The 14,258-nt window shown below is 28.4% G+C and overlaps 1 protein-coding gene across 2 annotated transcripts in view; it reads left to right on the top strand.

The window, feature by feature from the left end:
• Nucleotides 1-14,258, top strand: part of LOC111027755 (cationic amino acid transporter 2) — a 98,296-nt gene that overhangs the window by 48,589 nt on the left and 35,449 nt on the right. For both annotated transcript variants that reach the window (XM_022306171.1, XM_022306172.1), the window contains one exon: nt 9,537-9,742. In XM_022306171.1, coding sequence (XP_022161863.1) covers nt 9,537-9,742 — 206 coding nt within the window. The remainder of the gene's footprint in view (nt 1-9,536; nt 9,743-14,258) is intronic.

Below are 14,258 nucleotides of genomic sequence, written 5' to 3'. Positions count from 1 at the left end.
TAGGTTTGTTTTTTTAACTCTGGACGTTTGTGGTAATTCAAAAATACTTTATGACATGTGTTATACGAACAAATTTTCAAATTGCATCCACATAATTATCGATGTATGTATATCGATGTATTTTATAATATTAATTGGTTACACCTTAAAAAGCCATAAAATAATCTTAAAAAACAAAATTATATTGGTTTTATAAAATGTATTTATAAATATTTTTAAAAGTATTTTTGACTGATAATGCAAAATGTTAACCTTTAAATACCTATTGATTTATATTAGTATATACCTATTTTGTTTTGATTTATTAATATTAGTATTATAATATGATGTATTAATATTCATCCGTTGCGGATGTAATTCGAGTATATTACGTATAATTAAGCTTGAGGGGATCGATTCGATTGTGACTATGTAGTATGTACTATGTAGGTAACAGTTGATACATAAATGATAATGTTAAGTATGGATAATATTTAAACTGTGTGGGTGTTGGGTGTTTATATAGGTACCATTTCGGAATATAGCGTTATATATACAGTTCTGTTATTAACGTATCATATTTTAAAAGAAAGAACTGCCGAATTTTGTATTCGGAGAATATAAGAGTTCTAAATCCGAATTTAAAGGAAAGTTTACTACTACCTACTATATCCTCGTGAATTGCGGTATTATTATTTTTACCCAAGTATAGAAAAAAATGTAATATACCTATAGCTGAAACAGAATTTTTGTATAGTTTTTTTTTTGTCATTCACTTCGGAAACTTGTCGGAAGTTCCGAAAGTAATAAATGCACTGTTATATCAGTAGGTAGGTATATGCTTGCTATATATCTGTCACCATCGATTTTTATTCGCATATTCAACACATTGACAACCATGATACAATATTATAATAATATGCGTCGAGGCGATGTTGTAAAGCTTGGGTAACCGTCGAGGCTAATATTTCCGTGTCACGGGCGTCATCACAATGCGGTTGGATTCGTGTTCGTTTAATCCAGGGTGTATATTATAAATATTAAAAAACGGTGACAGAAACTCCGTTTCATCGTTGGAACACGCCCGTTGTTACGTGAAAATAGGGAGAGATAGAAAATAATAATATATTGTAGCCCATCGACAGTAAATGTGTGGTTTCCTATACGGGATTTTGTTAATAAATCATAAGTTGTAGAAAGAAATAATTATTTTATGTCGATAAGTAGGCCATAGTTTAAAAGCGTATACATATATATTATCATGTGTATATAGTACTACTTATGTAATGAGTAAGAACTACTATATATTTAATGGTTCAAAATCAAACATTAAAATTAGACTAAGAAAAAAAATATTGACTCTTCGTCTCACGTAAAAAGAAAAATCATTTCCGGGTAAATATTAAAATTTCAATTTATGCAATAAGTATTATTATGTTTGTAATAATAATAATAATAATAAGCTCCCTGTAGATAGATATTTAAAAATAACGAGTGGATACTTTTTTTCAATCATAATAAATTGAAGGGAATAAAAATGAACACATATGTACGTGGTTCATTAAATTATAAATTTGTACACTTATATTTTCTAATAACAATCTCTTGTCACTGTTAGATTTCATATTCAGGTTGGCATACAATTTACTACCAAAAAAATATAAATCACAAAAATAAATGTTAGACAAATACCTTCCAAAAACCTCAATCCACCCAAACCTCCAAACCTACATAAAACTTTTGTATAATATTTTTTCATTGTATCCATTTTTTGTTTGAAAACAGTGTTTAACAACAACAAAAAAAAAAACACTGCAGGTACCGACAATTATGAAACTGGTCATAAAGTATTTACTGTTTTGATAATTTCATTGAATTTCAGTAAAATATAATATTTTTCGTCATATCAATTATTAATAATTCATATTGGATGTGGATTTTAAAGTAACAATATTTAAATTAATCAGAATTGTAAATTTTAAAATTGTATGATGGCCATTCAGTTTGCCTTATCGTTTTTCAATAGCTGCCAACCATAAATCAAAAAAATATTGTTGTCTCATATATATTTTAATAAAATTATAACATTCAAGAAGGTCTGAATCTTTTATCTTTACCATTAATCTGCTATGTGTCATTTGTTTTGTATTTTATTTTAACCAAAATAGCATTGCTGCATTAATTTAGTTTTACATTCATTATAATTACAAGAATGAAAAATGAACAAGATACGACACGTTTCTATTGAATACAAAAAAGTTGTTTCTGTGTTTGAAAAAACGTTGTTGTTTAATTTACGTATTTATTATTCGCTGATATTAAAGTAAAACGTTTGAATAAATCTATAACTTTTTATGCTGTTTATTTAAAATCATTTCAAAAAGTTTTTAGCCTCAACTGAAAGATTAAAAAAGTAATTTATTTTCAATTTCTTTTCAACAAATTCTAATTCAAAATTTTTTTTTCACAGTAGTGAAAGTCATAGAGTTTATTTTGTTTAAACCAACCGAAACATACATATATCAATAATGTCAATATAAGTAATAATTTATGAGTAAATAGACAAGTAGAAAAACATTCATTTGGCAGAATCTTTAATATTATACTAGTTTTTAATACCCGATCAAAAAGGTGTATTAATGCGTTCGACCTGAATAGATCAGCTAAACTAGCTGTTGGTTTTATAAACAAGTTTTTTTACTTGCAAAGAAATATAACAGATACATAACAGCGTTATGGCTCATTTTGAAAATGTTCTGCAGTCTTAATAAAATCGGAAAACTTGAAATATAACAGTAAAAATATATTCGACAGCACGTTTTTTATTCAAATTTATGAACAATTGTTCTCAACTTTATTATAACGCACACGAGGCAGTAGCCTCCTTGACGTGTAAAGAATATAAGATTTTTTTATTCTAACTTTAAAAAAAATTATTTCTCATAAATATATGTATACACGAGGATGAGATAAATAAATATAATATATATATGTGTGTGCATGCAAATATTTATACCTTATAATATGTTTAAACCAAAAGCAGATTTGTATAATATAGTATTTTATGGAATAATTTAATTATTATTTATTAACATGTTATGAACGTACGAAATTTTAAAATTATTTATTTATTTTACTATAATATTCTAAATTCTGGCATAATATTCAATGTTATAAAATTATATTATTAGTTGTTCATATACTAGTCGATATTATAATTAAGTATTCTTGACAAATAATTTTATAAGTGAGTACCTAAATCGATAATAATTACCTATTTTGAATAATTTACAGAATAATTAGTTTCCACTAAAGCAGTCTAAGTAATTTTTAGTCAATTAACTTTAAGTAAGTGAAAACTGAGAATATAAATCAACAAAATTACTAGTCCCTTAAATTCGTCATCTATTTAATACGTTTTTAAAGCTTTTTAAATGTCTTAGTATGTTAATAGGTTTCTTATGTTTCTATGTATAAAATGTGTATCACACTGAAGTTTAATTTTATGTAGAACTGTATAGAATAATTTAATTCAAATTTCAATTATTAATAATACTTATTTATTAGATATTTATTATTATTTTCTGTATACAACTAGGAACAGTATGTAATTTTGGCATAAAATATTATATGAGATTATATAATTTTAAACGATACTATATGTAGAATTTACGATTAGGTATTCAAAAATTAAGAGTTATTTATACATACTACAATTAGTTGCTATAAACTATCTGATTAGTTGTTCATCAAAACTGACTCGCAACATTCAATATTATAATTTATATAATATGATAATTTCCATACAATAAACATAATAAATATATTATGTATAAGTACTTAATATGTAAATTAATATTCGTTATTATGTTGATGGTGATTATTCGATTGGCATTTATAGAACAATGATTCTACATATTGTTGATTGTATATTATTACAGTCCATTCGCCGATAGAATATAATGGTTGCGCACAAACCAAAACACCTCGTTCCTTGCCATAACAACTCATCTCATCACTCAGCTGCATGATCGTAGTCATATTCTGTCAGCGAACCGAGTATAGGAAACATATTATTGTGTTTAATGTACATAGTTTATTTTATTAAATAAAAACATCAAAACATCGTTCGGACATCAGATGCCGATCATGAAATTATTCCCGAAAGTAGCGTGATCGAATACTCTATTATAATATATTGTACAATATTAAATTATATTATTGCAGTCTGAGGTAATTCGATTATGATGATGGAAACGTTTTCGCCATAAGCTTAAATGAAATATTTACTAGAAGTTTTTTATATCTTTTTTTATACCTTTTAACGCTCCGCTAAGACATACCGTTTTGTTTTTATTTTTTAGGAAATAAATTAAATGTTTAAACTACATAAATCAAAATTAAAATTAAACACATACATACGGATTTTCGAAATATTACTACTAGAAGTGCAGGTGTGACCAGGGTTTTTCTTAAGAGAGTATCACCATACTAAACACACATATATTTTGTTTTAATTTGGTTTCAAAATTGTATAATACATTTAAAACGTTATTTTTTTAGTACTTGTATTAAAAAACTAAACTATCGTTGAACGTCGAAGAGGGTGCCCCCGAAACTCCTCGCCTGTACCTACTACACGTCACGACGACTACCGTCCGTTTTTCCGTGTCCACATTGGCTTTTCTTTCCTACTGAGATTATATTTAATTATTTAGATATACAACAAGGTTCTGAACGTAAAAAAACGTGAACTCGTAATTAAATTATGTTCATTGGAAAAGAACGAAACTAGAATTTTAATTCTGGCTTATTTTTTAGCTCAGCAGTAACGAATGTGTTTTAATCTCTAAAAAGGTACCAACGATATTAATATTATAAATTCTCGTATTTTTCTCCTTGGAAACGGAGTTAATAAGTGGATATCAAAAGACATAAAAATGGCCAACACTGACATCAGCGATTTGTATTACATTATAATATTTTATGGAGTACATTTCATTACGATAAAGCGAGAATGCTCTGAATTTGATTTTTTTTTTTTAAATATTTCATTTACATTTTTACCACATTTCAAGAGTTTGAGATTTCTGTAGCCAAAAAGTTTACTCCCTTTAACACTTAGAATTAATAACATGTTTATTAAATCATTATAATGTGCCTAGTATATTTAAATGTAACGAAATTAAACCGTTGTGTGTATAATACTATTATATTATGAGAAGATCAAAGTATAAAGGTATATGCGACCTGTATATTATGCCTGCATTCAACGATCATTCTGCATGCGTTTGACATATTTTGGATTAAAAACAAGAATAAAAAAAAATCATTTTTTGCTCATTAAATCATAACACGTCATATATTACCATCGAATGAGAGTCGAAAAAGGTACTGTTAGAGAACGGAACAAAAGTTTATTTTTAAATCGTTTGTTACGTAACAATATTTTTCCGATCCAGTGCACCGTCCCTTAGGAATCGGATGTACCAAATCTATAACATACCTCTTGATTTTCCTATCTAAAAACTAACTACTCGAGTAATTATAATTCCAGCACAGCGTACGTTCTAGTTATTATATTTTGTTCACTCTTTGGACACATAATTATATTTGTATTATTATTATCATTCCATCTGACTACTTGAGTGATACATTCGAGGAGCATTCTCTATGAAACTAAGTATTATATCATCAAGATTTTGAAATTCTTACGTCGTCATTGATGTCTTACTCGTAGTGGATTTGTTACGATTTATTTTTAAACCACTCCAACAACCATTGGAAAGTTCAATTATTTGAACATCGCCAGAATACAACAGCTGTCACCTACAATTTGTTACAAATAGAATACCACATACACCTTACAAACTATATACAATGTACAAAATATGTTTGTTGGCTACTGGGCCGCATTAAGAGGGTAGAAAGAGTCAGATAGGGGTAATTTCCTAGGTGGAACATTTTGGGAGGTAGTGGAAATACTTCAAAAATAGTTTCTAGATGATTTACGAATATCATTCGAACAAAATTGTATATTTCAGAAGTCATTTCAAGTCATTAAATGTATTTAATACCAAGAGTATACCAAAAAATCAGTACAATACTCGCAAATAAAAGTTTATAAAAGAAAATAATTTTATTTAAATGTATCCAATAATATTGACGAAGATGCAACTTTGTACAGTGTACACACGTCACCAATATCATCCAATTGAGCTATAATCATCTTCTTTGAACAGGATAACGTATCTATTTAAGATCTAGTACCAAGAAGAAAGTTTGAATTCATGGGCTGCCCCTAACAAAGAAGTAGTATCTAATAATGATGATAATTAACTATTTACAAATTCTTCAATCAACAGTCTTTACGTCGGAAAGCTTAATTTTTTTTTCAGCAGTACCTACACTATAATTAGTAACTTTTTTGGTTTTACTGAGAAATATAATATACTACTTACGTGGGTTCACAGTTAGTAAATAATATATAAATAAATGTTGATTTCTCTGAAAAAAAAGAAAAAAAGCCATTAAAAATATATGCATAATTATTAATTATATAAAAGAGAATCATTGCGATGTTGAGATGGAGTGTTAAAATAATTTTGCGCCGAGGGTAAGATTAATAAATGTGTGGCCCTGGTTGATTAATGTTTGTCGGTTGGTAAGCTTAAATAATTAAGCAAGACTGTTGTTATACTTTATTTGCAGTCGGTACATATTTTTGTCAGTAGATATGTTTATAAAATGTTTATCATTGCAGATGTACCTATACGAAATTTTAGCGCTTTCGCCGATAACTCGTCATCGTTATCGTGTCGGATTTATTTGATTAATTTCGGTTATTGCTGCGTTTTGTCGAACACCTTTACCACTGTTACACAAAATAAAATATGGGGTGCAAGTATTTTTTTTTTTACTTGAGCACGATTTAAACTAAATGTTTGAATACGGGTTAATCATTTCGACATTAATGCATGACCTAGCTATTGATTAAGCAATTTTGGCAAGATTTTTTCCATAGAATTATTGCAGATTTCTATAATGTTTGTTAAGCTAGATTTAGATTAAATTATACGGGATTTCAGTCGTTTAACTCATCACAGAAACAAATTTGACCTCCCTGTTTTTACAGTATAGCCTCGGTAGCTAGGATCAAATGTGGGTGTATAAATTGGAAAATCTAAACCCAATGTAATTGAAATTTACTTGTTCTACTTTTCGTCGTTGTTGTTGAAAAAAAAACACATTAACAGAGTTGCTTTTAGTATTTCAAGTCTCTAATGGCGTGTTTAACAAGATTAGAAAACTATTTTTGAGAATTTATTATTGGGTTTTTTTTTAAATTTTAAATTCAAAGTGTTGGACTTTCTGAGCTTAAACATTAACTCTCTTAGTTAGTTAATAATACATAAGTATCTATAATAAGCATCAATTAAGTATCCACTATTTTTTTTTATAACTAGTTTAACGATTAGATGAATTAATATAATTATTTGGATCTAAAAGTGTATTCTAATTTAAAACTGTTTTTCAAAAATGATTTCTAAAAATATTATAAGCACTCCCTCCAACAAATAAAAAAGTGTGTAAATAATATAATATCGGCAGTTGTTGCTTTTAACTTAATATATGTCATATTTTCTCAAAATATCATCACATCCAGACATTATATTGTTCGAAAAAATAATGTTGTTAAAAGTTAAATAAAATAAAATATGTGAGCGACAGATAACTGAAAGTGATAATATCATACAATACGATTACCATCAAATCAATATCATTTTATGGTTTATATAAAATATAGAATTTGAATAGCGAGCAGGTGTTAAGGGTACTAAAAACAAAAAAACAATGACATATTTTTGTCAAGTAGGTATATCAATATATTATTTTATTATTTCATTTTTATTTTAACAGTCAGCTTTTAATAACAGTAATACATTTAATTACAATATGCAAATATTACGGGTATAATTAAGTATGTTGGCAAAAATTACGAGATAATAATAATAGTGACGATGAGAAATTATAGTTTGTTCATTTGTTGTAGTCAATGTACGAAATTGTGGGTTGTTGTTGGTTATTGACATCATTATAATTAATGGTGCATTTTTTGCAAGGTTGGTTCAGCAAACCGGTGGATAATGTTTCCATTTCGTATTATCGGTGTGTATTGAAAGTTTAAAATTTATCATTGTTTTTGAATATGTGTTGTCGTATATTCTTTGTTTGTTGGTTTATTGGCTCATTCAAGGCTCAGTCGGCTCATGTGCCTCCGTCATTGTCACTCATCTCCCAAAACTCGTTTACAGGCACGCCCGCAGAGATGTAGCTCACTAGGTGCAAAATATTTTTAATATCAATATAAGATGTGGGGGGCTTTTCCCCCCACACCCCCCAGGCCCCCAACACTTATTACATGACATATATTATTTATCATCAATAATGGGTATAACAAAATATATTTAAAACATAACTCATTTTATTTATAACTTCTTATAAAATATAAAAATTATATAGAATTTTAGATGTATAACACACACATATATATATATATATAAATAATAGTGTACCACAGAATAGATGTCAGATAACGAAATTCATAATAATATTATTAATGACCAAAATAAATGTATTAATAATAGACGCGTGGTTAAACGTGACTGTACACAGTACTAAAATGCGGCAGACGGTGGTATCTCAGAATAGCCAGATGCCAGAATAGCTAATAAGTATTTAATATTTACTAAATTGGGAATAATCATGGGCATAAATTAAAAATTTACAGAGAAGGAATTTTATATTTTATTATTTATTTGAAAAATCCAAATTATTAAAATTCTCAGGTGGTGCATTTGCACCACCTGCCCCCCCCCCCCTCTGGGCGTGCGTGCTCGTTTAAGAAAATTAATTGCGAGATAACTCATTGTGTTTTCTTTACGAATATTATTTAATTTATTTTCTTTAGTAGTGGCAAATTCAGTGCCTTATTATGCTCGATACTCAAACAACATTTTTTTTATTTACTCAAATATACAAAAAATCGTTTTAACATTATTATACACTCCACTGTGAAACGTAATAGATTTTTAATCGTAATTCCGTGCCAAATATACTTAAAAAATATGCGCATTTAAAGTTTAGAAATCATTGTTCTGGTAATAAAAAGAACACTTTAATACTATTTATTGTGTTGAACTTTAGTTTTTACTGTACTTGGTACTTTTTTCGGATTCCCCTCGTTCCTCCGAGTAGACATTCGAAGTTGCGTATTTATACGTTTGGTACGAAACCCAGGTGTCCTGCAAAGAAAACGATGATTATTTAGTATTTATATTATAATTTCTATATTATTATTTTCAAATACAGTACACCAAGTACCAATATGGGAAATCTGTGATTATCGTAACGCACGTCGTGGGCTGTTTTATTTTTTGCAATAATGTACTTATGCAAACACAGAATGTAATATTGTAAAACACAAAACGTTTGTGCGACAATACCGGTAAAATGTATTATTAGTTTAATACAACGTTTATTTTATCATGTTATAGGAAAACCGGATATTCTCGCCGCGGGCATCACTCTGTTGATGATGGTGCTCCTTGCAGCTGGCGTTAAAAAAAGTTTGATATTTAACCATCTGATGAACGCAATCAACTTGGCGGCGTGGGTGTTTCTCATGAGCGCCGGATTGTTCTACGTCAATCTCGATAATTGGACTAAGAACGATGGGTTTCTGCCGAACGGCTGGGGAGGGGTAAGTTCGTCAAACTGTTGCTCGTAACGCGTTTATATAATAATAACAATATTGTGTAGACACAGTCGTATCATCAGTATTATTATTATTATTATTATCATTATTATTATTATTATTACTATCATCATATCATCATAAAAGCTTTGCGCTCGTCGACTCAACCATTAGGTGGGTTTATACGATATTATTATTATACAACCTATCGGTAGACTACGTTGATGTTTTGGCGTAAAATAATTTGGTTATAGAACTTGCAGGCTATGTCCCACGCGCAATAGCTGAATTTATTATATACGCGTAACTTCGTGTACCGAAAGTCAATATCGACGGAGGTAATAATAATATTGAAAACTCGTGGAGGTATTTTTTTCATTTTTTTTTTCTTTTTCATTTTGCCAAACGTTATTGTGTTTCACGCATCCAGTAAAAAAAAGTCAGTATAGGTACCTATTTATATGAATAATATAATATTATGGAATCGTTGAAATGCAGGTGTTAACAGACTACGGTCCTTTGTTGTTTTTAAGTCGTCAAATTTTAAGTGAAAAAATGACGTTATATAATATTGTCATGTACGTCACGGACTGTATTTGATCACTATTATAGGGGCCTTTTTAAGTTTGAAATTTCTATAATACGCGCACCTGCAGTGGGTGGGCTTAACAATTCACTCAAAAACCCCAAGTCGTTTGTATAAAATGTAACGAGAGGTACGCATTTGCTCTCTCTAATATTCTCTATGATAATATATAAACATTTAGTATAATGTACTTTTTAAAAATATAATTCATCTGAGTTATTTTTTACTGTATATCTACCTCCTTACACATTTTAATGTAAAACAACACTCGAAACGGTTCTGAATAAATTTGGTTAAAACTCAAATAAATTAAAATATAAGTTCATAAAAGCATTGTTGAACGTGTTTGATCAAGCAGGGTGTGAATTTAGGAGGATATTGAAATAAATTTGGCCTTAAGTTACAAACGTAGACTAACAGCATCCTGTGAGCTTTTTATTATGTATGGGTACATTTGTCCTTGTTCCCCAATGCTCACATAATCCTTTGATAATCCTCGCACACTATTTGCTTAGGTATGTAAATCATAGATTTATCTTGGTTGGTAGATAATTTGGTGCGAGTTTGTATATTTTCATTAGTTGATTAAAATGTATACCTATTACGTAATTAATTTGTTTTTAACTAAGTTTTTAAGATTTTGATATTTCAAAATAACGGACTTGGATATATTTTTGGCAAATTAATAGTTAACTATGGTACTTTAAATTAATAATTATATGAGATTAAAGGAGGAATTCTATTAAAATAGAGGACAAGTTAATTTTTTTTTAATTTTAAGTTTCAAGATATTATATTTCAATATAAACTACTTAAACCGACCAACTACCTAGTATATTGTAGATATTTTTTTTATTTTTTTCAAATTCGACCTTATAAATATGACTATATTATTTTTCTCTTGCTTTTATATCTTGGCTGGGGTTATTACTTTTTGAATGGTCTTCACCATGACGATTGATGGACGAAATCTATATGTCTCACGCATTGGATACATTTGACGTAGGAACCAACAAAAGTCGTACGATAACCGCGATGAGCTATATGGCCACTCAATCATTTTGAAAGACAAGAAGGAGCTGTCAACGATAGTACGAATTCAATTCTATTGTGTGATATTTTAGTGTAAATAACTCAAAATGCATAGGTATAGGTACTACGTGTAATATAATATAAATAAGGACGAAAATAAAATAAATACCCATGTACCTATATCGCGTCAATAGATTTTATTTGTTTCAAACAAATATTTCGAATTATCAACAGAAAATATAATATTGAAATACAATATAATAAATATTTCATAGGTACCTCCTAATCGAAATTCAATTTCAGTGGACCAAGTTTACACAAGTAAAGACGTTTATAAAAAGCTATAATATTTGTTACTGATAATGAAAACTTATTATGTAAATTTCTCCTTAGATATCGCTATTTATTGTCGAAGGTTTTGATTGTATTTCAGAATAACATTGCCGTTGTCCAAACCAAAATATTATTCGTCCATCTGGCACGACGTATAGCAACTTATAAGTTGAACTAAATGAATAGCTGTTGATTATTTTTTTTAGTACACCACCCAACCAATTGTAAACACTCGAAAAGCATTGTATTGTTATAAATAATATAGTATGATAAAATAAAAAAATGAATTTTCACTCTGCCATAAATGAAGGCAGTGAAGGCGAATGGCAATAAATCGTGCTCGTATATAGGCAGTAACCGGTCTAATAATACTGCCGAGAATAGTCACCTCGTTTTTACGACCACGTCTTCAGTTCGGTTGATTACGACCTCTTTTTCTGTCCTTTTTTTATTGATCCCTCAGTAACTGCACTGCAATCTCGTCCATGTTAACAAAACCCATTTTAACGTCTTGAAATACCTTTGGTGCTCTTGTACCGGCGACTATAAAATTACTTAGATATACAACTACAACTTAAGTGTAACAGTGAGTTGATATAAAATTATATACATTTACCAATTTATTATTGAACCTAATCGACTTTTAGACATATCCAAATAGTTTTCTCACAAAAAAAAGAACAGAGTTCCTAATATAAATGAGTAAATAATATGTTATAAAAGTTTATATTTTTTTTATAGGTAATAAATATATAAGTAATGAAATTATTTATTATAATAGATTAGTCATAATCATACGTAAAATATAATAAACAATTATAAACACGTTTAACCCGAATTCGTTACAAAAGGTACATGAAAGAGAAAAATATAATAGTATGCTAATACTACCTATTAGTTATTACACTAAATATGTTGTTATTATGTAATAGCTAAATACGTTTTGACACATTTGTTGACAATAGTACATCATAAAAATTAACTTTGAAAACATGATACATATTTAATTGTAAGATTTGTCATATTGTAATATTAAGTAGCACTTAACGAAATAGTAGGATACGAATAAAAACACTGACTTTAGGCGCATCTATATTATTAATCCAGCTTGGAGTTTAATTAATAGGTATAACCGGCTTTAGATTTATAGAGGCTATTGAAGAATATTTTTAATGACATTGAATATCAAGTGAGGTGTAAAGATACATAGGTGTTTGCAGGGTCATTGACGATGAAACAATTTCGTTTAATTAAAACGGACTTGATGATTTCCGCGAGCCTTTACTTAACACAGAAGTTATATTTCAAACACAAGTTTAAATTTAGAGAGTACATCTTGACAAATTACAACGATGAGAAATTATTAAGAGTTAATTTATAGCTTTGTAATTGGATTTATTTTTTGAACAGTGGAACAAAACGATATTTGAACAGTTTACTAATACTGACGGTGGTATTGTTAACACGTATGTAATTTACGTAATTTAATATTTTACTAACAATATTGTATTGGCGTGTGGGTTGATTGGTTTAACAAAGCATGAGAGTCCGGAAAAACTATATCCCTTACACAAACGAAATAAGTAATAAGCACAAAAAGGATATCCTAAACAGCCTGGTGTACAATTCCAAAAAAGTATATAATAGTATAACATTAAAATGTAAAGGAATATCATGTGTATAATGACATATTATTATATCTAGTTCTTTGAGTTAAGACAGAGTCAAAGAACTGTGCCTATATAATTATGAATCGATATTTTTTAGCTAGTGATTAAAAAAATTATACTCGTTGTACATTTTTTTTAAACATTTTGAAAAACAAGGTTACTTATAGATCATTCACGATTATAGAAAATGCGTTGCTATAGTAAATTAAATATTACATAAGCAAAATGATAACCTATTTATTATATTATTATATATAACTGTACATTTTTGTCAGCTAAAAATATTCTGCTATTATGAAATAAGTTTATGTTTTAAACTAGAAAATTTATTTGAGAATTTTCAAAGTCTATAACATTATTTTAGGGAGTGTTAAATCAGGGCTAAATCGAAATTGGATCTCAGATGGTAATATATTTTTGAAGAATTTAACTTACCAAAAATACTAACAAAATTGATAGAAATAACTGTATGAACAAGTGTTATAGAAAAGCTGCAAAACGACAAGTATGGATAGATATGAAAATATAAGTAGGGAAGCATATTGTAAACAATTTTGCATAATATGAATGTATCCTTAATAAGTTCTTCTCATCATCTAATTGTCTCCGTTCGTTGTATTTTGCTCTTGTTCGGTCCATACTCGAGTATTTTATTATAGTCTGGCACGCTCACCTTGCTAAGGATCAGTTACGTCTTGAATTTGTACAACATACATTTTTATCATATGTTGCTTTTATTCTTAAATTACCTTCAACGAACCATAACTATTCCGATATTTACCGTTATCTAAATATACCTTCTTTGTCTTCTACCTGTAATAATATCTATTCGTAGTACATTCATACATCTATACACAATTCTGTGGATGCACCTAACCTTTTATTTCAAGTTCTATTTAAA

Source organism: Myzus persicae, unplaced genomic scaffold (genome assembly GCF_001856785.1).
Source record: "Myzus persicae strain clone G006 unplaced genomic scaffold, MPER_G0061.0, whole genome shotgun sequence".
NCBI lineage: Eukaryota > Metazoa > Arthropoda > Insecta > Hemiptera > Aphididae > Myzus > Myzus persicae.
The sequence above is the reverse complement of the archived record's forward strand: the minus strand, read 5'-3'. Positions and strand labels throughout refer to the sequence as shown.